Below are 26,825 nucleotides of genomic sequence, written 5' to 3'. Positions count from 1 at the left end.
CACAGCCTGTGGCTGGGGCAGGAAGAGAACCCAGGTGTCCGGGCTATACGTGAAGGGGGGGAGGGGCGGCTTTCCCCTCAGCAGGACACACCATGAAGCGCGAGGACGGAGGAGCTGGGCGGCCCTACCAAGGCCCACGTGGGCGGGCAAACGCCACCACTGCTCTGTTTTCAGCGCGGGCGGCGCCGAGCAGCAGCACAGTAAGCAGGGGCGGGGCACCCTCGGAGGCGGGGCTGCCCAGCCCCTCCGCGGGTGGAGTCTCCACTAGCCCCGCCCCTTCCCGCGCTCCGCGGCCTGTGTCCCCGCCCCTGCCCAACGCCATGTGTGTCCGGGTCACGCGCGGGCGGCGCGCAGCCTGGTCCGCGTGCGAGGGAGGAGGCGGCGCCGCAGTAAGTGGCGGCGCGGGGAAGGGTGGTCGGGGTCCCAAGCGCGCTGCCGCCGCCATTACTGCCTGGCCGCGCGGGCTTACCGGTGCTCACCCACCCCCCCCCGCGGGGAGACAGACAGACCCTCACCCCCTGCCCCCCCGCGGGGAGACAGAGCGACCCTCCCCCCCCCCCCGCGGGGAGACAGAGCGACCCTCCCCCCCTTCCCCGCGGGGAGACAGAGCGACCCTCCCCCCCCGCGGGGAGACAGAGCGACCCTCACCCCCTGCCCCCCCGCGGGGAGACAGACAGACCCTCCCCCAGGCAGAGCGACCGACAGAGCGACCCTCACCCCCCCGCGGGGAGACAGACAGACAGACCCTCCCCGAGGCAGAACGACCGGCAGACCGACCCTCACCCCCCCCCCCTCGGGGAGACAGACAGATCCTCACCCCCTGCCCCTCCGCAGGGAGACAGACCGACCCTCCCCCAGGCAGAGCAACCGACAGACCGACCCCCACCCCCCCCCGCGGGGAGACAGACAGACCGACACTCCCCCAGGCAGAGCGACCGACAGACCGACCCTCACGCCCCCCCCCCCCCCGGTCAGACGGACTGACTGCCCCCCCCAGCGGGCAGGTTAGACCCGCTCGGCACCCCCCGCGGGGCCCAGCCCCTGCCCCCCATCGTCTGCCCCGCCCCCGGCAGCCAGAGCCGGCCCCTTCTGCCCCCCCGCGAGCCGAGAGCGACCCTGGAAACCTGGGCTAGGTGTCCCTGAAGGGTGGAGGGAGAGATCGCGCTACTCACCCCCCCCCCCCCCGGCCGTGTGGGTCCCACTGGTTTGGTTAGCGGTGTGGGGTTTTTGTCTTTACCAACATGGTTGTGCAGTTACAGGGTTGTAAAGTTGCTTTAGTAGCTCTCTCCCCCATCCAGTAGCAGGGATGCAGTTAAACTAATAGAGTTGCATGTACTGGTATAGCTAGTCTCCCATTCTGTAGGGGAGTAGCTATAGTGGTATAATTGCATCCACAGAAATGGGTGGGGCGGGGGGGGGGAGTGTGGTACTGTTTCAACTGTGGGGTATAGTTGAAGCAGTCCAGCTTCTCAGTGTAGATAAGCCCAAAGTTTTATTTTGAAAGCACATTTACCCTACAGCCCAGTTAAATTGGCTCTGGGTTATTCAGTTTCCTGACTGTTAATTCAATGTCATAATGTTAAGGGCATGAAATAAAGAAAAAATGCCTTTCTTGTGTCTAAACCCCACATAATGGTCAGAGGTATTTTACCATATTGCACTGGAAAGGCAGTGGTGTGACAAAAAGGAAGTTGAATCACTTTGGGACAATTGAAACTTGATTGGGTAAAGCACAGGATAATAAATACACCGTAGAGGACAATCCTACATTGGTGGGGAATGAACTAGATCAGGGGTTCTCAAACTGGAGGTTGGGACCCCTCAGGGGGTCATGAAGTTATTACATGGGGGGTCACAAGCTGTCAGCTTCCACTCCAAACCCTGCTTTGCATCCAGCATTTATAATCATAGGCGGCAGGTTCGTATAATTTTTGGTGGGGCCCAAAATGGTGCCCCCCCCCGCTCTCACCCTGTAAGCTGATATAAAATGAAGCTACAATGTGTCAGCACCACAAGATTACAAGGGTCAATTAAAAGTGGAAAGTCAGAAGCAGCACTTGCCTGCTTCAATATACGGTATTAAATTTTGTTGCACCTGTTGTGACAAAGTGGGAATGTTCTTAATGTTTTCTCTGAATACTGTGTGGGTGCCTCAGTTTCCCCTGCAAAGTGCCAACTGACGGTGTTGGGGACAAAGAGATCAGGTGGCCTCCTTGTCCGGAAGAGACACAAAGGCCAGATGAGGGAGTGTCAGTTTGGAGCTGGCTGGGGAAATCGGGAGAGGCCCAGAACTTGGGTCTGGGCTCCCCACCCCCCAAGATGGACCTGACTGAGGGGTCCTGTTTTCTGTACCTACAAGCTCTGTTTTAGACTGTATCCCTATCATCTAATAAACCTTCTGTTTTACTGTCTGGCTGAGAGTCACATCTGACTGCGGAGTTGGGGTGCAGGGACCTCTGGTTGCCCCAGGACCTGCCTGGGCAGACTCGCTGCGGAAAGTGCATGGTGTGGAAGGGCATGCTGAATGCTCCGAGGTCAGACCCAGGAAGGTGTAAGCTTCTTGCCCTGGAGACAGTATGCTCAGACAGGAGGCTCCCCCAGAGTCCTGACTGGCTTTGTATGGAGTTGTTCCAAAGCATCCCAGCATCCCCTTCCACACCATGCGCTTCCCGGAAGTCTGCACAGGCACTGACACTCCCTCCTCTGGCCTTTGTCTCTTTTCCAGGCATTAGGAGGCCACCTGATCTCTTTGTTCTCCAACACCTTCAGTTGGCACCTTGCAGGAGAGAGGCCCAGGCCATCAGTTGCCTGGAGGCAGGGTTGCAGCCATTCTCTGTGCAGACGGCATCACACTGGCCCTCTAGGGCTTTACAACAATCACACCCCCTTATCCCACCATCTAGAGCCTTAAGAAATGCATTGGGAAAACTGAGGCACACAGACAGTATTCAGAGAAAACACCTGTATACATACTGTATACACACAGTTACATACTTTGAAGGGTGTAAAATAATCAAATATTGTGCTAAATACAATGATACTCCAAACTGACCACCAAATTTAAGTTGCATGTTTTTCCCCTCAGGTGAGGGTTCTGGGGTGGGGCTGGGGATGAGGGGTTCACAGTGCAGGAGCGTGCTTGGTGCTGGGGGTGCAGGCTTTGGGGTGAGGCAGGGCTGAGGATGAGGAACTTGGGGTGCAGACAGGCTGCCCCAGGGCTAGGGCCAGAGAGGACTCCCCATCACCACCACTGGCAGCAGCAAGCTCCAGGGGAGGGACCCCTTCTGCCCCCCACGGCACACACACTCTGCACATGCTCCTAGGGCCCCTCTCAGGTCCAGAAAGCTCACTCCCCTCCCCTATGATGGGTACTGGGGGGGGGCACAGGTGGCCTTCCATGTTGCTGCCCCTCACCATAACTTCACTGTGGATGGGGCTGCCCCTTGCCCAGCATGGGGCAGAAGTGGGGTAGGCAGGGTGGTGGCTGGCTATGGGATGGGGGAGCAGGGTGTCATAAAATTCACCCAAGCCCCAGCTGCTCAGGTCTAGGAAGCCTCCCTCTCCCATCCCTCCTGTGGCGGGTGGGTTGGTGGGTGCTGGGGGAGGGGGCATTGCCTTCACATGTGGCTTCCTGCCTCCCCTGTGCAGCCTGCTGTGCCTCACTGGGGGTAGGAGTAGGGACTGGGGCTGGGGCTGGGGCAGGGGGGGAATCATAGGGTCAAACACTCACGGAAGCCCCAACAGCTGCTAAGGTGAGTGATGTCTGTCTCCTGGCCCATTTGTGTCTCCTCCAGGTAGGGGCAGGAGAGGGGAGGGGAGGGGCGGGGAGGCCCCCACCCCGTCCCTCCCCTCCCCTCCCCCTCCTGAGTGCTTCAGCAGAAGTTAGCATTCCTCTTATGCTAATGCTGCAGCCCTTAGGCTACGGCAGCAGCAGCAAAGGAGAGAGAGACGCGCTGTGCGCTCTCTTTACATTCAGGCAGGGAAGCTCCGGGGAGGGGGAAAAATCTAGCTCCAAATATTGGTGGAGCAGAGCCCCTGATTATGAATATTCCTGGGGCTTTAGCTCCAAGAGCCCATATAAGTTGGCGCCCAGTTTATAATAGTGTTAAATATATTAAAAAAGTGTTTTAAATTTATAAGAGAGGTTGCACTTGGGGTTTGGTATGTGAAAGGTGTCACCAGTACAAAAGTTTGAGAACCACTGCACTAGATGATCTAATGGATCTGTATCTCTCACTTAACTAATGCATTCTTCAGAATTGTACTATACGGTGTTTAAAGTGATGGGCATTGCAAAGAGAAAAAGTGAAATATCTAGCAAGTATTCAGATCTCTTCTGATACCTCAAGAATGCTCTGTATGCCTGGGACTGTAAGGGAAGCAGCGTAAATCTGCATATGGTGGTCAAGCATTGGGGGAATTCTTCCCTGGATGGTTGCAGTTCCTTTTTTGCCTCCAGATGTGATTTTTTATTTAAGTTGATATTGACCAGTTAAACATTACTGGTCAATTAAAACTATTTAGTCCCTGATCCTGCAAACACTTTGCAGACATTGAGCTCAGTGAGACTACTTGCGGACATAAATCTTTGCAGGACTGGAGACTGAGTTTCAAAGTAGCTTTTCCGAATTTCTTAACACAGAAGTGACATCCGTGTACTCTGACCATAAACTATGATTTGAACATAATTACATTTTTTCTTTGCGAATGTGCTGAAATACATCATATGATTCATGTATGAAAAGAGCACTTGTAATGCATGATATGAAATGAGAGTTTCAGAGTTTTTTTTTTTTTTTTTTTTTTTTAAGAAAAGTTCTTCGTGGTCTATGAATGAATGTGTGCTTTAGAAAAATGAAGAAACGATACTTTTTTTCTTTGTTTTATAATTCATAGTCTCTGAAACAATGTATTCATAAAATGAAAAATGGACACAGACGTTTGGGGAAGAATTAAAAGATAGACATTTGTCTGTGGGGTGTTAACCAACTTCCCATATCTGTTGTTATACAAAAAAGACATTGATAGGAAATACTCAACTGAAATGAATTTCTGATACAGCATGGAGCAGGGGTAGGCAACCTATGGCATGGGTGCTGAAGGCAGCATGCAAGCTGATTTTTAGTGGCACTCACACTGCCTGGGTCCTGGCCACCGGTTTGGGGGGCTCTGTATTTTAATTTAATTTTAAATGAAGCTTCTTAAACATTTTAAAAGCCTTATTTACTTTATATACAACAATAGTTTAGTTATATATTATAGACTTATAGAACGAGACCTTCTAAAAATGTTAAAATGTATTACTGGCACGTGAGACCTTAAATTAGAGTGAATATATGAAGATTCGGCACACCACCTCTGAAAGGTTGCCGATCCCTGGCATAGAGTATTATACTTCTGATTAAACATAGTGATGGTGCCCTGCAACTGCAATGTCACAGTAGATGTAAAACTGCTATTTATGGATTGACAGACCTATAGATGCAGAATATATTTGTGAAAAAACTAAAAGATAGCATAAATGACCTTATTTTGTCTGTCTTGAGCAGGCATGGGCAAATTGCGGCCCACAGGCCGGATCCCGCCTGTCAGGACTTTGGATCCGGTCCGCGGGATTGCTACCCCCGTGGCACCGCGGGGCTAAGGCAGGCTTCCTGCCTGCCTTGGCCCTGCACTGCTCCCAGAAGCAGCTGGTGCCATGTCCCTGCGGCCGCTGGGAGCTTTGGGGGAGGTACCCGCAGGCGAGGGCAGCGCATGGAGCCCTCTGTTCCCTCTCCCCCTGGGGCCGCAGAGACATGGTGCTGGCCGCTTCTGGGAGCGGCGTGGGGCCAGGGCAGGCAGGGAGCCTGCCTTAGCTCTGCTGTGGGCCAGTGCCACCCTGGAGCCGCTCAAGGTATGCGGTGCTGGGCTGGAGCTTGCACCCTGCACCCCAACCCCCTTCCTTGAGCCCCCTCCTGCACCCCAACCCCCTGCTCTGAGGCCCCTGCTGCACCCTGAACCCTCCTGCACCCCAACCCCCTGCCTTGAGCCCCCTGGACTCTGCTCCCCTCTCTGCACCTGAACTCCCTACCCTGAGCCCCCTCCCACACTCCGCACCCCCTCCTGCATCCCAACCCTCTGCCCTGAGCCCCCTCGTATACCCCGCACCCCTCCTGCGCCCCAACCGCTTGCCCCGAGTCTCTTTCTGCACACTGCACTCCCTCCCGCACCCCAACCCCCTGCCCCAGCCCTACATTCATGGCCCTGCATGCAATTTCCCCACCCAAATACGGCCCTTGGGCCAAAAAGTGTGCCCACCCCAGTTCTTGAGGGGTGTGCTTTAATATATCATAAATCTGGCTCATATTTCTCAGCCTGTTTTCTGTAATATTGGATTTCAACACTTCAGGGTCTACAATCCTCTACATGTGCAATGAGATGTTAATATCTTCATTGCTCAGCAGAGTTTTAGGTTGTGAAATTGTGAGTAATTTGATACTGTGATTCTTTGTCATATTCAAAGCATACTTTTAAGTGATTTTTTTTAATAAGTTCTTTTTCTGCTTTAGTCTATTTTCCATCATATGGACAATTCTCTTCCAAACTTTATTTAATTAAGTTAATAAAATTTACAGATCTAACATTTAGCGCCTGGGAAATTATAATCTGCTTTTTTAAAAACAGGAATGAATGCAGTGTTTCAAAAGTCAGGAGTACTGTTAGTGTTGCAGGAAGCCAAAAAATTGGTTGATATGTGTAGTTGGTCCATGTCAAATTTTTCATTATTTGTTGTAAGATACTTACATAAAAGCCATTTATTAAATTCATGACTATCTAAATTATTCCATATAGAGATTACACGTACTGAGACTTTTCCTGCCTTTATGATTTTAATCATTGTTAGGATTCCATTACTGTGATGTGCTAATGCAATGGAGCCAAAACACATCAGGTTACTAGACTGATCTTTTTTTTTCCAACTGCTATAGCCAGGGCCATCTCTAGACATTGTGGTGCCCTACACAGCCCCTCCGTGCGGGGAGGTAGCCCCAGGCCTCTGCATGGGTGGGGGCTGTGCCCAAGGTCTGTGGGGGGCAGGGGTAAACCATCCCCCAGGATGAGCAGGTGGAGTGGAGCAGGTTGGGGCTGGGTCACTCCACTTCCTGCTGCCTGCTAAATGCAGGGTGTGCCAGACCCCTGCTGCCGTCCCCTGGCAGGTAGCTCAGGGGAAGGGGTGGAGTGGGGACGGGGCTGGGATGGAGCAGGATTGGGAAGAGGAGGAGTGGAGCAGAGGCGGGAGCTATGGGGAAGGGGGGAAGTGGGAGTGGGGGCAGCTTTCCTGGCCGGCTCAGCTGGCCAGGGAATCGGGCTGGCCGCTGGAGCAGCACGCAGCTCTGTAGGGCACCGGGAAATTTGGTGCCCTATGCAGCTGCATAGTTTGCGTGTGGGTAAGGACGGCCCTGGCTATAGCAGAGCTCAGGTCTTAGGAACTCTGAAATCAAACAGGGCAGCCTAACACTTGCTCATATGTGCAATAGCAAGTCAGTCCCATGAACTATATCAATTCCATCTTCTACCTCTTCCATTTTTCCTACCATATTCCTAAATATTTTATAAAGATTCTTCTGGGGGGAAAAAGTGTGTGCATGGGAGAAGGGAATTGAATAATAATGGATTAAATAGTACACACCATGATCAATGGCCTCCCTATGGGAATCAATTTTCAAATATTGTATACTGAATTCTATCCAATTCTGATTACGATGACTAGTCATAAGCGTCAGTAAATTGGTCATGTACCACCATCCTCATATAGTGGATTATACTTCTACCAGGTTTATCGGGTTTTAATTATGATGTTAGGGCTCAGGATTTCTTTTGCATTGTATAAGTGTAAAAAAAACACCAGAAAACAAACCCACAACAACAACAAAGTAACTGGAATGTTTTTTCTTGCTAAAATTAAAAACTCTTTTGTTTCTCCATTGACATGATTATTAGAGGTAGTTAATTAACCAAAAGTTATCACGATCAGCTCTGTGCTTTACATACTGAATATGCTTGGCACTTTAAAATACTTCTGGAGTTTATCTTCATTTAGTTGGTTTGATTAAAGAGCTATAATTAGGAACCAAAGAGATTGTTTTGCAATTCTTGACGATGAAAATGTAAACAGTTCTTTTGTTCATAGATGTTCTATTCATGTGTGTATAGAAGGTATCACATTCTCCTCCAAGCTGAGATGCTGTTGTAGAAAGTGTATTTATTTTTGTAGTTATCTTCTTTTGTGAAGGTAATATTTTTTTTCTTTTTTCCTTTTTTTCAATAGGATTTTACAGGGAGTGTGGTTGCCTGTTCAGCTGCATTCATCATGATAACTCCAGCATTTGAACTGAGCCAGGACCCAGATTTTCTTACTATAACAATCAATGTACCTTATGCCAAAGTTTCTGAGTTTGATGTATATTTTGAAGGAAAGGATTTTAAATTTTATGCTAAGCCTTACTTTCTCAGGCAAGTAATGTAGGGATTTTAAAACCTTGAGTTTCATAAAATAAAAATACTGAAAAGAGAATCAACTTTATATCTGTGTCTTACAGAACATTCTACTGCTGCAGTTCCTATACTGTGGTCTGCAGAGAACTGACTGATCATATGGTGCTGGTTCTCTTCTTGTTTCCAGCTGCTAAATCACATTAAAAGAAGCTAAAATATGTTAAATGCGTTCCTGATACTACTTTTTCATGTTGGATAAGTAATGCAATGATGAATGGTATAGAAGATCCATGAAACAATTCCAATATTAAGAGGTCATCCGCACTGAAAAAGTTTGACAACCCTTCACCTATAGTATCGTGTAATTTTAACAGCTCTTTTCTTTCTCTTGTTATGGGAAGCACCAAAGCATTAAAGCATCAAAGCACCAGCTCTCATCTCTTGCACATGTTCATATACCATAAGTGGGGTTGAGTAGGTGGGTGGACAATAGTATATCAGTTAGTCTAAAATAACAGAAGGATTTTTCTGTCTTGTCATTCCTGGTCAAGTCTCTTCATTCCTTGAAATGGCAAAATCCTTTACCTGTTCCACATAGTGCCGAGGATGTCTTCTCTGTAATGATGCTGATCCTATCCTGGCTGGGGAGACAGGAAAATCAAATTCTCTCTCAAACTTTAAACTTTCAAAGTAGTGCACAGGGATTTAGCTGCATGACTTCCATTAACATCAAGGAGGGTCATGTAGTTAAATCCTCTGTACTGCTTATGGAATGTGCCATATATTTTTACTGGTTGAGCCATTAGATGATAAATCAGGTGTTTGATAAGACATGTCATCTTTGTCCATAGGTTAACTCTTCCTGGAAGAATTGTGGAAGATGGAAGAGAGAAAGCATCTTATAATGTGGACAAAGGTATTAGTTAATAATGTTGTTTTTTTATTATTATTAAAAACACAACACATGCTGTGTACTAATGTATCTTCTGCTGCATTGTAATTACACAGAACTTTTAATTTACTTGCAGCAAAGCATGTTTAACTGGGATTCCTCCTGGTTTTGGTTGTGTTTTAAAACCTGTAGTTCAGAGTGGTTTGTTTTATATACATTTACCATATAAACACAAATGGGTTATGCTAACTAAAAAGAAGGAAGGTAATGACATTTGCATGTTCTGTTCTTATCTGGCATAAAGAGCTAGCTCCTGGTGGTCATCTACTGAAAGGACATTGAGTGACCAACCACAAGTGAGAGTGGCTCCCATAATAGAACTTTCTGTATCGAAGGCTGATCCTCATGGATACAGATCATAACATTCCTGTTAAAGGAAGGTCTATGTATATGATTTCTTCCAATGTGACATGAACGATATAAATCACTAAACCAAGATCAGTAACCTATTCAGCCTGCAAGAAATATAAGAATGAATAAGTTTCAGTAACTAGTAAGAGAGCAAATCTCAAGACAGACTCCTGGCTAGTCCTGTGAAAGAAATCAATGGAAATACACACATCAGCCATCCCACCAAAAAGTAATGTATTGCTGTAGAGACAGGACTAGTAAAGTTTTTGTTGAGCTCCAGAGAGAAATTATAATTCATGTTGAATCAGTAATAGTAGAAATACCATGCAATATTCATATTTGCTGTGACAGCTGCATTATCTTTCATATGGTGATGTCAAAACGTGGAAGTAGACACATTTTCAGGCCTCATGGTAAATAATATATATACAAATTGCTCAAGATTTACAAAATTTAATGCCTGGATCTTCTAATGAGATCTGTGCTAAGCTCTGTGCATTGCCCATTGATTGCTGTGGGACTTTATGCAGATGTAAGTACAGTATCTGTGTGTGTGAAGTGACTGCAGCATTGGGGCTTAAAATTGTAAACTATCTGGTTCAACAATGTATTCAATTAACAAAATGAAGCCCCACAAGAATACGTTTTGTAACCAAGACCTGGGCTTATTAAGATACAGTCTGCTGCCTCCAAAGGCATGTTTATATACCTGAAATAAAATATGCATCAGAATATTAAATGTGTCTTTCTTTAATCTTATGGTTGATTATTTGAGGGGAAAAAAGGTTTAAAAATAAAAATGTACTTATTCTATCTTTGTTATATGAGCTGTGTCAAGACATCACCATAAATGATAATGATGCAGCATTTGTGTACCTTTTGAAAAAGAATTTAATTATCTGGTTTCTGTGGAAATCATAGGTTAACTGTAAAAAATGCATAGAGATGAACACATAGGAAAATTTTAGTTGCATGCACCTTGGGTGAAATACACCCAAATAGCTTCCCGAACATTTAGCTTCAATGAGAAATGGTTGTACATTTTTTTACACCATTTATCTTTTAAATTGTTATACATCTGAACAAAATTTTAACTTCTCTTTCAAGGCATTTTTACAGTTCGACTGCCTAAGGAGGCTCCTGGTCAGCATTTTGATGGGTTGGACATGCTGACAGCTCTGTTAGCACAGAAGAAATCTAGATCAGCTAAACCATTAGTGGAAGAGATAGGTATGATTACTGACACTGGAAAATACAACATATTTTAAAAGTTTAATTTGTATAGTTGATTTTTTGTTTGAGTTTGTAAGGTGAATTTGTAAGCAAGAAAACTTACCTTGTGTGAAGTGCATTACACATTTTCATGGTTTGAGAAAGTGTTTTGTAAGAGTTATATTTGCATTCTCTCAAAATATATAACCCTTACTAATCCTTTGTTCCCCTGTAGTGTTTGTATATGCATAGAGGTTTGAGATTCTGCTGCTGCCTTTGTGCTAAGGTATCTGGTCTTTTAGCTCAAGTAATAGTAGCTCATTAGATCTAGCGGTCCCAGATTCAACCCCTGCAAAAGACCTAAGGATGCTCTTACATATAGAAGAAAGCTTTAATAAATGTGATTAATTGTGTGATTGTCTATCTCTTACCAAATAATTAGCAATATCTCTTGTCCGTGTGTGTGTGGGTTTGTTTTCGTTTTTTTTTTTTTTAAATATACAAAGTTGTGATCTTCGGGGTGAAATCTTGGCCTTATTGAAGTCAATGTGAGGTTTGCTATTCACTTCAGTGGGGCCACAGTTTCACTCTTGGTATATCTGGTTTGTCTTTGAGCCTCCATTATTGCATGTAGGAATGTGGGGCCCTGATCGTGCATGGAGCATTAACGTAAGGGTCTCTCTGTATGAAAAATTGCTTAATAGTAGAGAATGTGGCTCACTGATTATCTGAGCATTCTGAATGATTTTAAGGTGTAATCCAGGGTAGAGCACAATGCAGTACCCATCATCAGGTGATTGAAGCAAGCATAACTGATGGGGCTTGCATCCAAAATAAAGTCATTGTCTTTTTGCCAAGTATGTGTAAAAACGGCTCTTAGAACAAATGCCACTTGGCTATCGAGAGGCAATAATGAACCATCATGAACCCTCAACTTCTGAACCTGAGTTACAGATGGTGGACACACGACCCTCAATCAGAAATCTGATATAACCTGACATTCCTTCCAGTTGCCTCCTGCAGTCTCTGCTCATTATCTTAGTCTTCTGTGGATCGAGTCTCTTCAGGCTAGCTCTCATCCAAGCTCAGTCATGCTGACTAAGATAAAATAAAGTTTTAGATGTAGGTATCATACAAATAAACATATATCCTCTCTGATCCTCCTGATGGATCTAGAGACCTGTCAAACAAGGTGGGTCGTGTAGAACCCTGTGGAACCCTGCCAAAGAAAGTTGTGGGTGCAGATGAACAGTGACCCATAACCATTCTTTGGGAGCTCTTAAAAAAATAGTGGAGCCATTTGAGCACAGATTACTCCTGGGGGAATTTTGCACCAAAAAATTAAAATTTTGATGCACAATATTTTAGAATTCTGCAAAATAATGCATATTTTATATTTCAAAATAACAATATAATCATGCCACTTTGAATTATTTTGGTAATTTATTTCATAATACCTGTCAGCAAGTATGTCTGTAACAATACAGACAACAAAAAAGATTCAGGAAATGTTCTTTGACAAATAGATTTCTTACTAGGCATATTAATACAGAACTTTGAGTAATAATTCATTTAAACTACAATACAGAAATGTATTTCCTGCACTCCTCAGAAGCAGTGCAAAGGCTTGGGGGAGTTGGGTAGTGGAGGAGCTGAGGGAGAGGGAAGTAATTGCTTGGAAGGACCCTGGGAGTGAACCTAGAAGATTGTTGGGTGTAGGCGGGAGAAGTATTGAGCAGTTTTTTTTTCTGGGGGGGGGGGGAGAATAAGGAATTTTGGGGACCCCCCATGCAGACCCTGGCTGATCCCTAGCCTCTCTCATTCAGTCAGGCACATGTGCCTCTGTCCCCCCAACTAGCTCTTCCCCCAGCAGTCCCATGTACCCTATGCTTTCTGTCCCCCCATGCCTTGTACCTCCTCACTTGGCCCCACGAGCAGGGCACACTGTGAGGAACGCAGCATCTTCTAGCAGCATCTGCAACTGGCTGCTCCCACCCAGGAGCAGCTGACCTGTGTTCTGGTGCCATAACAGCCCCTGGTGGGTGAAAGACGTAACTACCGCCTCTTTAGCAGAATGTATTTTCTGGACAAAAGAAAATTCCATGGGGAATCTGAATTCTGCACATGCCCAATGGTGCAGAATTCCCCCAGAAGTAACAGATTTGTCAGCAGCACCTGATGTTTTGCACTCCTGAATAGAGGTGTTGACATTCAAAAACAACTCCAGAATTTACCCACAGGCTTTCACTAGCTAAGAAGGACATGGAACTAATTTGTATACTGGTATGTGGGCCACACGTATGCACACAGTGAATATATACTTACGCATTTGGTACCTAGATGACATTTATACATACAACTACTACATTGTCCCCCAGATAGTTTTCATGGCTTAGTTTTAAAAATAACATTGAACTTTGTAACTATAGTTTATATAGTGCCATTTTAAAGAAAAATAATCTAAACTGCAGGAGATAAATGAATGCAGACATTGTTATTGCTGAAATGTGTTGATGGTGCAAAATCCTTTGTTGATCTTCCATTTTCCTTCCTTTCTCTGGAAACTATAGGGTTGTCTGATACTAGAAAAGTTTTCCTAATAGTTAAAAAATTTGGTAAAACAAAAAAATCCTGATTCATAGATTAACTAGTAATCTTTTCATTAGCTGATACTTTAGTCAAAGTGTAACTTCGAGATCCTTTTCTTTTTTTGTGATACAAAACATTTGTAGGTACCTCTGCTGAGCTAGCCGAGGAGGAGGAAGAAGAGGAAGAATTTGACTGGGAAATTGAACAGACCCCTTATCATGAAACTGCAGAAAGCACTTTACATTTACAATGCTGCTATGGGTTTGGAAATTTGAAATCAGGAGTGTTCCAACGATTGCAGGTGTGTAATTTTTCTTTAAAAGTGACCGCTATTAAGTTTATAGTGTTTGGTATGACCTAGCATGCTGATTTCAGTTGGACTTAAAGGCAATGCAATAATATTTCAAATGTGTTCAATTTAGCAACATGTATTTGTTCAGAACAAATCATGTCAAACAACCTAATTTCCTCATTTGACAGGTTTATTGGCCTAGTGGATAGTGGGAAGCAGTAGATACGATATATCTTCATTTTTTTTTGCAAGGCTTTTGACACAGTCCCACATGACATTCTCATAAGCAAACTAGTGAAATGTGGTCTAGATGCGATTATTGTAAGGTGGGTGCATAACTGGTTGAAAGACCATATTCAAAGTGTAGTTCTCAATGGTTTGCAGTAAAATTGGCAGGATGTATCTAGTGGTTCTGATACTATTCAGTGTTTTCACTAATGGTTTGGTTAATGGATTAGAGCTTATAAAATTTGCAGATGACACCAAGCTGGGGGGGTTGCAAGCCCTTTGGAGGACAAGGTTAGAATTCAAAATGACCTGGATCAATTGTAGAGTTGATCTGAAAGCAACATGATGAAATTCAGTAAAGATGAGCAAAGTACTGCACTTAAGAAGAACAAATACAATGCACAACTACAAAATGGGGAATAATTGGCTAGGCAGTGGTACTGCTGAAAAGGATCTGGGAGTTATAGTGGATCACAAATTGAATGTGAGCCAACAACATGGTGCAGTTGCAAAAATGGCTAATATTCCTTTTAATACGCATCAGAGTGTTGTATGTAAGACATGGGAAGTCACTGTTCTACTCTACTCGGCATTGGTGATGCCTCAGCTAAAGTCTTGTGTCCAGTTTTGGGTGTCTCAGTTTAAGAGAGGTGTGGACAAATTGGAGGGAGTGCAGAGGAGAGCAACAAAAGTAACAAAAGGTTTAGAAAACCTGACTTGAGAGGAAAGGTTAAAAAACTTTGCCCTGTGTAGTCTTGAGAAAAGAAGACTAAGGCGGGGGGGGGTGTCCTGATAACAGTCTTCAACTATGTTAAAGACTGATATAAAGAGGATGATGATTAGTTGTTTTCTATGTCCACTGAAGCAGAGCTGGAAGTAATTGTCTTATTCTGAAACAAGGGAGATTTCGGTTAAATATTAGGAAAAACTTTCTAATTATAAAGGTAGTTAAGTTCTGGAATAATTTGGAATCTTTGTCTAACCTGTTCTTAAAAACCTCCAATGATGAACCCCTGCCATGGATGGTCTAGTTTACTTGGTTCTGCCTTCGCACAGGGGGAGTGGACTAGATGACCTCTTGAAGACCCTTCAAGTCCTACATTTTTATGATTCTATGTAATTGAAAAGATGGGTCTAAAAATGAGGACAAACAATACTTTGAACTATCAACTTGGAAATGTAAAGATTCTATCTAATGCAAAATTAAATTATTCTATAGTCAATTCTGTTCTCTTGTCTGAATTGCCCAGCTGTAAAATAAGGAAAATACTACTTCTCTGCATGAAAGCGGTATGAGGATAAACATGTTAAAAATTAGAATGCCATATAATGACTTAAAATACATGGATATGTGACAGATATGGGAATTTTTTGTAGTACTTTTATGAATCCAATGTGCACCTCAGTTTCCCTCTGTGCTTTGTACTGCTATGTGCTGAGTGTAAAGAGCAGGAGGCATAGGTATTTTGTCACATAGCTGCCTGGCGTCACTGCAGATACTTGCTGAGATGCACTGATCCTTGAATAGGGTAAAAGACTCCTGTTCAGAGACCATGTCAGTTGGATATTCTGGGCAGAGTTCACGGAGAGAAACAGGAGTGCTGGAGCCCATACGCTCAGTCTCGGAAGCGATGAGGCTGTGTGGCCTACCCTTGAGGAAGAGTGGGATCTCTTGGGGATCTGGAATGCTAAAGGGGTACTTTCAATAAACTGTTTAAAAGCTAAGGCGTAGCACATATCCTATGGATCTGTGGCAGTATATTAGTGAAGTCAGTCACAAGACAGATACGTGGGTTGTTTGTTGATAAACTCTGTTTTTGTTTTCAGAGTTATGCATACATCTTGTTTAATATAATTGTAAAAAAAATCTTGAATCTATATCCAAAACTTAAAAGTGGATTTTGAAGGATATACTTTATAGTTGGTTGTATGTGTTTAGTCTAGAGAGAAAGTTCCAGCTAACTTGCAAAAGAAGTGCGTCAGTCTGGACTAATTACTGCATTCTTGTCTGACTATACATGTTTATGCCAGATAATCACAATAATAAAGTTATTAACTAGATAGTAAAACTGCTTATGGTTTTAGATTCTCAGAGTAAAATGAACTGAAAAGGCCACTTCAATTATTCATACTAGTGATACAGTTATTAAAAACAATTGAAATAAGATTGGTGTATGTATTATTTGCCTAGAAGAAACTGTTACTAACTTTGACCCCAGTCCTCCAAGTTGTTCTGCTTCGGTAGACTCTGTAAAGTTAGTGGGGTACTGCTCAGGCACAGGAATCTACATGTGTGGAACAATTTTCTGGATCGAAGTCTTAAATTTTAGGCTTAAATCTGCATTGCTAATGTACACTAAACCGTTTCTTTGTTTATTGACTGTTTGTAGTTCATCTCCAATTTATTCCAACCTACAGGGAATAAGGATTATATAAAGATATCACAAATATGTACAGCATTTATTATGGTAGATTATAGACCGTTTACTAACTAAAGTTTTGTTTATGTACATAATAACCAATAGATAGAAGTACTAGCTGCTTCTGTCAACTCTGACTGTAATACCAAGATCATATAAATTGGTTACTGCATGAATGATTATGTCTTACTGTGGAAAAGTGAAGTAATTTTGGGGGAAAGCTTTCATGTTCTAATAGCATGTATATTCATTGATCTGTTGCCATGGAATTCCTGCAGAAGTACATATTACACCCATATTAATGCCCCATTAGTTTGATTATTACAGTGAAATTCCAAATTACTAATGATTGCCCACTTCAATAATAACAGTGTCAATTTGTGCATAAACAGTCCTGCGATCTCAGGTGCAGAGTGTAGAAGTCAGTGGGGATTTGGGGATATGAAACGTGTTGTAGGGCTGAGCCCTAGAATTGCAAGAACAATAATGCCTGTTTTTTGTCTGTATCTTTATTGCAATAGTTTTCATTAAGTATTGCAGACTTGAGGCACTAATGAAAAATAGTGCATCTTTTTCTTTGTAACCAAGAGAAAAGCCCAAACAGAATTTATAGTGTTTGAAACACCTAAGGCATTTGGCCATTTTTTATTTAAGCAACTCAGTCTGTATCTAAAAGGTGTGGTGCAGGTGAGCAGAACTGATTGAAGTAGATTTAACAAGAATAGCACCCAGTTTTAATTATTACAATCAACATGCAATCAACAGCAGATACATTATGAATCAAAAAGCAGTAGAATTGTAAAAATATGGGGGCAATACTGGATCCAGGTCAAAGCTTTTTTTATTTCATTGTTTACTGTTTCCACTTTAGGCTAATGTCTTAAAAACAAAATAAATGTAATTATACTAATTGTGCATAAAAACAAATTATGCAACGAAAGGCATAGTATTATGACCCATAATTAATGCTAAGATTTTGTTATGGATATTTTTGGAAAAGTCACAGACAGGTCATGAGCAATAATAAAAAATTAATGGAAGCCCGTGACTTGTACCTGACTTTTACTAAAAATATCCATGACAAAATGTGGCGCCTGGGCATCTGCCGGTGGGCTGGGAGCTCCAGGGATCCCCACCATCCATGTGGGCTTCGAGCTCCCTGGTCACTCCGCCATAGTGGCGACAAGGGAACCCCACAGCTCCTTGCCTCCACAGGCAGCAGGGGACTCTGCAGATCACAGCTGGTGCTGGTTGAAGTCACGGAGATCTTTGAAAGTCACTGATTCTGTGACTTCCATGATCTAAATCGCAGCCTTTCCCATAATACATAGCTTTTCAGTAAGGGAGACTTGGTAGTGGCACTTAACATCCTAATAGCTCACCTTAGTATAAGGCCGTTCAGCATCGCTTCTAAACTCTCATTTATTCTTTTTGTTCCTGTTGCCTTTCCAGGATGAGCTCAGTGATGTTATTGACGTTAAGGATCCAGACTTAACTCCTGCAGATGGACGCAGACAGAAGCGACTGGAGACTGAGATTGCTAAGTTTGATCCTGATCATTATCTGTGAGTACTGCTTTATTCCTCCTGAGGAAGTGAATTTACATCAGCTAAAATAAATGTATTTTGCCATTTAATAGATGATGGATTTTAAAATCTCTTTTAAAAAAAATGGGTTTACTTTTTATTTGCCTGACTCTTCATGTCTCATAACACTAGACTTTAGAGGGTATTCATAAGTGTGACAGCGACACAAGATGTTGCTCATCCACTTCAGGCTTACTTTGCTGCTCAATTAAACTCAGAGGCCAATCTGTACTCAAGCAGAGCTGCTGTGAACTGCAGAATATTATTTCATAGTTGACCTCTCAAGCATCAGGGTAACGAATCCTTGCCAGCATTTTAGGTTGTAGACATCATAGTTTTGTTTTCTCCTGAGTAACAATGTAAGTCAACCCACCTTAACCATGAGCAGGTAAACATTCTTTTTTTAGATGGATTCTACAGTGTTTCTCTGAGTTCTGTAATCATTTGACTTTTGCTTAAGTCACCCTTTATTTATTGCTCAGATCCCATCCCCTTGTTATTGAGCCCTTTGTTCTGAGGAATGAGCACAGAATTTAGGCAGAGACTGGGTGCGCACTCTCAAGCAAAATTCTTGATGCTCCTTTCCCAGATTATTTCTTCCTGTGTAAGGCGGGTAGAAATAGATCTTCTCTGCCTTTCAGGGAGATTCTTTCAAAATTGAACCTTTCAAATCAAGAAAAAGACAAAAACTCATGGATAGATATACAGCCTAAAAATGGCAAATAAATGACTTCCTTTCGGGGGGGGTCTTTTCCACGTTTAGACCTCAGACACCTCTCTTCTGCTGGTTGCAAAATAACAGTCTGCAGTAGGAAGAAATTATTTTTGGTTTCTATAAACTTTGAGGCAGAAGATGTCAACTCCCCTTAATCCAGTCTGCATGTTTCAGGACAAAGAGTGTACTTCCTAACCACAGAGCTCTTCTCAAAGACATACTCCAGAAGGAGTAGAAAGTGTCTCTTTACTCAATCAAATCTTTTGAAAATAGTTTTTACTGCAGCTGAAATAGTTTTAGATATTAATCTGATGTCAATTACGGGAATGATAAATTTCAGCCTGAGAGAGACCGTCTTGTAGCCTGTACAGTGGGGCTAAATTCTTTGAAATCAGTAGAAATTTGTGGTTCATAGGTTGCAGGATCAAGCGTTTATATTTTCATGTGTGTATTTTGATATTTGTTTAAAAAAAATATCATTATTAAACTGTCCTGTGGCACCTTATAGACTAACAGAAGTTTTGGAGCATGAGCTTTCGTGGGTGAATACCCACTTCGTCGGATGCATGTAGTGGAAATTTCCAGGGGCAGGTATATATAAGCAAGCAAGAAGCAGGCTAGAGATAACGAGGTTAGTTCAGTCAGGGAGGATGAGGCCCTCTTCTAGCAGCTGAGGTGTGAAAACCAAGAGAGGAGAAACTGGTTTTGTAGTTGGCAAGCCATTCACAGTCTTTGTTTAATCTTGAGCTGATGGTGTCAAATTTGCAGATGAACTGGAGCTCAGCAGTTTCTCTTTGAAGTCTGGTCCTGAAGTTTTTTTGCTGCAGGATGGCCACCTTAAGATCTGCTATTGTGTGGCCAGGGAGGTTGAAGTGTTCTCCTACAGGTTTTTGTATATTGCCTTTCCTAATATCTGATTTGTGTCCATTTATCCTTTTCCGTAGAGACTGTCCAGTTTGGCCGATGTACATAGCAGAGGGGCATTGCTGGCATATGATGGCGTATATTACATTGGTGTACGTGCAGGTGAATGAACCGGTGATGGTGTGGCTGATCTGGTTAGGTCCTGTGATGGTGTCGCTGGTGTAGATATGTGGGCAGAGTTGGCATCGAGGTTTGTTGCATGGATTGGTTCCTGAGTTAGAGTTACTATGGTGCAGTGTGCAGTTACTGGTGAGAATATGCTTCAGGTTGGCAGGTTGTCTTGTAGGCGAGGATTGGCCTGCCACCCAAGGCCTGTAAAAGTGTGGGATCATTGTCCAGGATGGATTGTAGATCCCTGATGATGCGTTGGAGGGGTTTTAGCTGGGGACTGTATGTGATGGCCAGTGGAGTCCTGTTGGCTTCTTTCTTGGGTTTGTCTTGCAGTAGGAGGCTTCTGGGTACACGTCTGGCTCTGTTGATCTGTTTCCTTATTTCCTTGTGCGGGTATTGTAGTTTTGAGAATGCTTGATGGAGATTTTGTAGGTATTGGTCTCTGTCTGAGGGGTTAGAGCAGATATGGTTGTACCTCAGTGCTGGCTGTAGACAATGGATCGTGTGGTGTGCCCGGGATGGAAGCTGGAGGCATGAAGGTAGGCATAGCGGTCGGTAGGTTTTCGGTATAGGGTGGTGTTAATGTGACCATCACTTATTTGCACCTAGACACCAAGTGTCCTTTCTTGTCAGTTGCATTTTCCAGGAAAAAGCAGCTTTCATATTTCTCTCCTGGAGTTGTAATTGTCCTCATGGTTATAAAGGAGGGTAGCTGCTGTGGAAATAACGGAGGTGTGTACCGCAGCTGCATACTAAACAAGGAGATGACTTAGCAGTTGGGGAAATAATACTTATAAAACATTCTGTGAAATACTTAAATCTCCCTCTTCCTTTTTATTCTGTGGGCAGCTCTCAAAGCTTGGATTTTTGTAATAGAATTCTCTCTTGCCTTACACCACTGAGAGACTCCGATGACGGGAAAAATGACTGTGGAAGGGAAGGTGGTACATTTAGAGGCCAGACTTAAGGCAGTGGAGGCAAACAGGAAATACTGTCTATGAGGGAAAAAATAGGCTGGGCTATACATTAAATACATTAAAAGAACCTGCTATTTATTACTATAAGAATAAGACAGACTGTACTTTGTATTTAAAAAATTTGGGTAGTACTCATAATAAATATTAAGAAATATTTCCTGCATTTTTACCATGAATTGTAGTCCTAAATTTTCTTGTTTGTTTCATTGCTGTTTGGCCTGAAAGGCAAGATAGGATGATAGCAGAAAACTTGGACTTTTGAAAATCCTCTAACAGTACATCCTTTGTCCATTGGATAATAATGGAGAGAGAAAATGGACAAAACATAGGAACAAGTGACTCATAAGTGCAGGGCTTGAAAACTTTGCTAGGCATATACTGGGCTGTAGGCTAAACCTATTAGGTAGGTATACAAGATAATGGCTAGTGTGGAGGGGGATGGTGTCACTCTAAGGAGGTCCAGAGGCAACACCCTGCAGGGAAATCCAGGCCCCAGCCTTTGCATCTCCAGCTACTGGCAAAGATGAGGATGGTGCAGCAATTTCTACGGGTACGTCTTCACTACCCGCCGTATCGGTGGGTAGCAGTCGATTTCTCGGGGATTGATATATCGCGTCTAGACGCGATATATCGATCCCCGAACGTGCTCATGTCGACTCCGTAACTCCACCAACGCGAACGGCGGTAGCGGAGTCGACATGGGGAGCCGCGGACATCGATCCTGCGCCGTGAGGACGGTAGGTAATTTGATATAAGATACTTCGACTTCAGCTACGTTATTCACGTAGCTGAAGTTGCGTATCTTATATCGATTTTCCCCCATAGTGTAGACCTGCCCTAAATGTGTTCTCTATTTTGCTATAGAGCCCTAAATGAGTTGAGCCAGGCCTACTTGAGAAGCCACCTTGCAATGTGTAACACTGCCATTTCTGCAGTCAGCAGAGATGCTTTGAGCTGGAGCCCCCTTGCCGTGAAATGGAGTTTTCTGGCAGCATGGCAGTAAGGGCTGTCAGCTTTGGAAACTATTTCCTCTTAACTGATCCAAAATTAGTCAACATTCAGGACTTTCCTGTATTGCGCATCTATTACCCCAAGCTTTAGGGTTGGGAAAAAGGAGTGTATTGTTTAGGTTTTCATCTAATCTTTGGTTAATTATTTTTTGGTGTCGAGGGAAGGAGCTGATTTTGGTTAGGTTTGTTTTTAATGTGATTGTATTTTTAGTAGGGCTGTCAATTAATCGCAGTTAACTCATGCAGTTAACTCAAAATTAATCATGATTAAAAAAACATTAATCACAGTTTTAATCACACTGTTAAACAATAGAATCCCAACTGAAATTTATTAAATATTTTTGAATATTTTTTATATTTTCAAATATATTGATTTCAGTTACAACACAGAATACAAAGTGTACAGTGCTCACTTTATATTACTATTTTTTATTACAAATATTTGCACTGTAAAAATTATAAGCAAAAGGAATAGTATTTTTCAATTCACCTCATACAAGTACTGTAGTGCATTCTCTTTATTGTGAAAGTTCAACTTACAAATGTAGATCTTTTTGTTACATAACTGCACTCAAAAACAAAACAATGCAAAACTTTAGCGCCTGCAAGTCCACTCAGTCCTACGTCTCGTTCAGCCAATCGCTAAGACAAACAAGTTTGTTTACATTTACTGGAGATAGTGCTGCCCACTTCTTAGTTACAGTGTCACCAGAATGTGAGAACAGGCATTTGCATGGGACTTTAGTAGCCCACATTGCAAGTAGGGATGTAAATACTGTTTAAAAAGTTAACTGTTTAAATTATTTTAAAATATTTTGTTTAAACGGTTAATCGATTAAAGGGCTGGCAGCTGGGGCTGCACTGGCCGGGTGGCACTGCTCTGGGTGGCGCAGCTGGGGCCGCTTTGGCCGGTGCAGGGCCATTGGGGTCGGTGGGCTGGCCAGCGCAGGGCTGCCGGGGCTGGCAGGCCTGGAGGTTAATGGTTAAGGCAGGTTAACCAGTAAGACTAATGCTTACTGCTTAACTGGTTAACATTTTACATCCCTAATTGCAACATATTTACATGCCAGCCATGCTAAACATTCGTATGTTCCTTCATGCTTTGGCCACCATTCCAGAGGACATGCTTCCATGCTGATGGCGCTCGTTAAAAATAATGCCTTAATTAAATTTGTGACTGAACTCTTTGGGGGAGAATTGTATGTCTCTGGCTCTATTTTGCCCACACTCTGCCATATATTTCATGTTATAGCAGTCTCAGATGATGACCCGGCACATGTTGTTCATTTTAAGAACACTTTCACTGCAGATTTGACAAAACGCAAAGAAGGTACCTGTATGAGATTTTTAAAGATAGCTACAACACTCAACCAAAGATTTAAGAATCTGAAGTGCCTTCCAAAATCTGAAAGGGATGAAGTGTGGAGGAGCATGCTTTCAGAAGTCTTAAAAGCAACACTCCAATGCAAAAAACTACAGAACCCGAACCACCGAAAAAGAAAATCAACCTTCTGCTGGTGGTATCTGACTCAGATGATGAAAATGAACATGCGTTGGTGTGCACTGCTTTGGATTGTTCTTGAGCAGAACCCATCATCAGCATGGATGCATATCCTCTGGAATGGTGGTTGAAGAATGAAGGGACATGTGAATCTTTAGCGCAGCTGGCATGTGGAGCCATTTAGGGATCTGGGGGAAAAAATCTGTCTGGGGATTGGTTCTGCTTTGATCAGGGGGTTGGACTAGATGACCTCCTGAGGTTCCTTCCAATCCTGATATTCTATGATTCTATGATCTTGCGACGCCGGCTACAACAGTGCCATGTGAATGCCTGTTCTCACTTTCAGGTGTCATTGTGAACAAGAAGCAGGCAGCATTATCTCCTGAAAATGTAAACAAACTTGTTTGTCAGAGCAATTGGCTAAACAAGAAATAAGACTGAGTGGACTTGTAGGCTCTAAAGTTTTATATTGTTTTATTTTTGAACGCAGTTTTTTTTGTACAAAATTCTACCTTCGTAAGTTCAACTTTCATGATAAATAGATTGCACTACAGTACTTGTATGTGGTGAACTGAAAAATATGATTTTGTTTTTTACAGTGCAAATATTTGTAATAAATATAAAGTGAGCACTGTACACTTTGTATTCTGTTATAATTGAAATCAATATATTTGAAAATGTTGAAAACATCCAAAAATATTTAAATAAATGGTATTCTATTATTGTTTAACAGTGTGATTAATCGATTAATTTTTTAATTGTGCAATTAATTGTAATTTTTTTTAATTGCTTGAGAGCTCTAATTTTTAGTGCATGCCACTAGAGAATCTGGGATTGGTGTTTTTTTTTATGTGTACTATACATTGAAATAAATAACAATCGACTCTTTTCTCCAGTGCTGACTTTTTTGAAGGCGTTGTCATTCAGCATGTTTTGAAGTACAAGCCCTGGTGGGTTGATGCTTATGCAAAAAAGATGGCTTCCCAGGGAAGGAGTCATCATGAACATGTTAGTCAAACAACGTTCGGTAAGAGTGTATACATTTCATTTAGTTTTTATTGGTTCTGTTCCACATTACTTGTCAGAAAGCTATCTTCAAGATGAAAAGTCATGGTTCTAGCTAGCAATTTCCAGTCATGTAATATTAATACGACCCTTTGTCATTATTTATTTCAAGGATGATTATAATGGGGTTGTTTTGAAGAGTTGAGTATCTGTTTGGATAGGAGATATATATTGGTCATCTATCCTGCAGCATTTATATATAAACTACTAGAGTTTTTTGTGCAATTAATTATTATGCAACCTCGTATCTTCAGAAGAAACTGTAGTTTTAGCTTTGTCATCTGTTCTCACGGATTATATTAGACACATCAGTGATCTGTGAAGATGCAGCTCCCTTTTAAGTCTTCGTTATAGATTTTATGGACTTCATGGAAACCTCTCAAGAGTTGACAGTCATGAAATGTAATTTCAAATTAAAACTGTCATTGTTTGGACATTATATTAGCTGGAAGGTGCGAGTGCCCAGTGTGTTACTAGTATAGCTCCTTTTTTTCAGATTTTTCGTAAGTCATTGTTCTCCTGATACCAGATATTTCCTTTTTTGAAAATACAGTAGTAATTGATTTATGTATCCACTTGTGAATATGATGCAGACACTGTACTGTAAGTCTCATTGTTCAGAATAATTTGCATAAAACTCTCGTAATGTCTGCCAATATTTCTATACAATATACGAATCATCTTTAGAAACTTGTATATTATATCGTTCCACAGGTGGTTATTCCACATATATATTTTTTTTATGTATCCTATGGGCTTCTTTCAATTCCTTGTTTTATGGCTTACAAGATGTGTTTCATCTTTAGAGGATGAACTTGTGACAGTACTATTAATGGGTATCTGTGTGAGATTACTACTTGTATAGATAGTGGTTTTAGAGTTGACTTACCTTTATATATGTCCTCTGATCGTTATATCATCTCGTAGAAGACTTAGGACAGGATTGGGCAAACTACGTCCCGCGGGCCGGATCCGGACCTTCAGGGCTTTGGATCCGGCCCGCGGCACCGCCGGCACCAAGTCTCAGCAGCCCCTGGGCTGGGGGGCAGAGGGCTCCGTGTATTCCCTCCAGGCACTGCTCTCCGCAGCTCCCATTGGCTGGAAATGGGGAACTGCGGCCAATGGGAGCTTTGGGGGAGGTACCTGGAGGCGCGGCAAGGGCAGCGCATGCGGAGCTCTCCGTCCCCCCTCTCCCAGGGGTCGCAGCGCTTCTGGGTGCAGCACCGGGCTGGGCACAGGGCAGGCATGCAGGGATCCTGCCCTGACCCTGGTGCGCGCCGCTGCCACCCTGGAGCCGCTTTAGGTAAGCGGCGCCGGGCCGGAGCCTGAACCCTTCCTGCATCGCCCCCCAACTCCCTGCCCTGAGCCCCCTGCCAGCACCTTGCACCCTTCCTGCACCCCAATTCCCTGCCCTCAGCCCCCTGCCAGCACCTTGCACCCCTCCTGCACCCCAACTTCCTCTCTGACCCCCCTCCCACACCCCGCACTCCTCCTGCATCCCTTCCCTGAGCCCCCCATACACACCGCACCCCTCCTCTGCCTCAATCCCTTGCCCTGAGCCCCTTCCTACACACCTCACCCCCTCCCATACCCCACACTCTCTCACGCACCCCAACCCCCTGCCACGGCCCTGCATACAATTTCCCCACCCAGATTTGGCCCTCGGCCCAAAAAGTTTGCGCACCCCTGACTTAGGAATACAGGATTTGCCATGCTAAATGATAATTGTTAATTAATCAAACATGGGATCCATATATATAAATATTACTTTGTGTTTCTAGGCCAGAGGTGGGCAAACTTCAGCGTGCGGGCCACATCGGGCCCGCGGGGCCATCCTGCCTGGCCCCTGAGCTCCCGGCCCCTTCCCTGCTGTCCCCTCTACCCCGCAGCCTCAGCTTGCCATGCCGGCAGTGTGGTCGCGTGGCAGGCTCTGGCCGGGTGGCGCAGCTCAGGGGCAGATTTGCCAGTGAACACAGGGTGCCCTTGCAGGGGCCCCCCAACAACAGGGACCCAGGGCCGGGCACTTGGGCAGCTCAGCACCGGCACACACCCCCTCCCGCAGGAGCGAGGGGCTGCACTGCAGGGGCAGGGGAGCAGGTGGGAGCACGGGGAATGCAGGCAGAGGACTCAGGAGGAGCAGCGGTGCAGCCGGCTGGAGAGAAGCGATGCTTTGAAGGGAAACTGCTGCTTCTCTCCGGCTGCGTGGCTGTCCCTGCTCCTCCTGAGTCCTCCGCCCATGTTCGCAGGGCCACATTCTGAAATGGGCGGGGGTGTGTGTGTGTGTAAATAGGGGATGGAGTCCTGGGGGGGGCCGCTTAGAGGCAGAGGGTGTCGGGGTCGGGGGCAGTCAGGGGACAGGGAGCAGTGGGGTTGGATAGGAAGTAGGGTCCCGGGGGGGGGGTGTGGTTAGGGGCAAG

General features: G+C 43.9%; 1 protein-coding gene across 1 annotated transcript in view; it reads left to right on the top strand.

Moving 5' to 3' along the window:
* The first annotated feature begins 324 nt into the window (after window positions 1-324).
* SHQ1 (SHQ1, H/ACA ribonucleoprotein assembly factor) overlaps window positions 325-26,825 on the top strand; it is a 113,881-nt gene continuing 87,380 nt past the window's right edge. The window contains exons 1-7 of the mRNA XM_045022675.1: window positions 325-389; window positions 8,309-8,493; window positions 9,327-9,391; window positions 10,886-11,008; window positions 13,723-13,880; window positions 17,972-18,084; window positions 24,240-24,370. Coding sequence (XP_044878610.1) covers window positions 8,351-8,493; window positions 9,327-9,391; window positions 10,886-11,008; window positions 13,723-13,880; window positions 17,972-18,084; window positions 24,240-24,370 — 733 coding nt within the window. The 5' untranslated portion in view covers window positions 325-389; window positions 8,309-8,350. The remainder of the gene's footprint in view (window positions 390-8,308; window positions 8,494-9,326; window positions 9,392-10,885; window positions 11,009-13,722; window positions 13,881-17,971; window positions 18,085-24,239; window positions 24,371-26,825) is intronic.

Source organism: Mauremys mutica, chromosome 7 (assembly GCF_020497125.1).
Source record: "Mauremys mutica isolate MM-2020 ecotype Southern chromosome 7, ASM2049712v1, whole genome shotgun sequence".
NCBI lineage: Eukaryota > Metazoa > Chordata > Testudines > Geoemydidae > Mauremys > Mauremys mutica.
The sequence above is the reverse complement of the archived record's forward strand: the minus strand, read 5'-3'. Positions and strand labels throughout refer to the sequence as shown.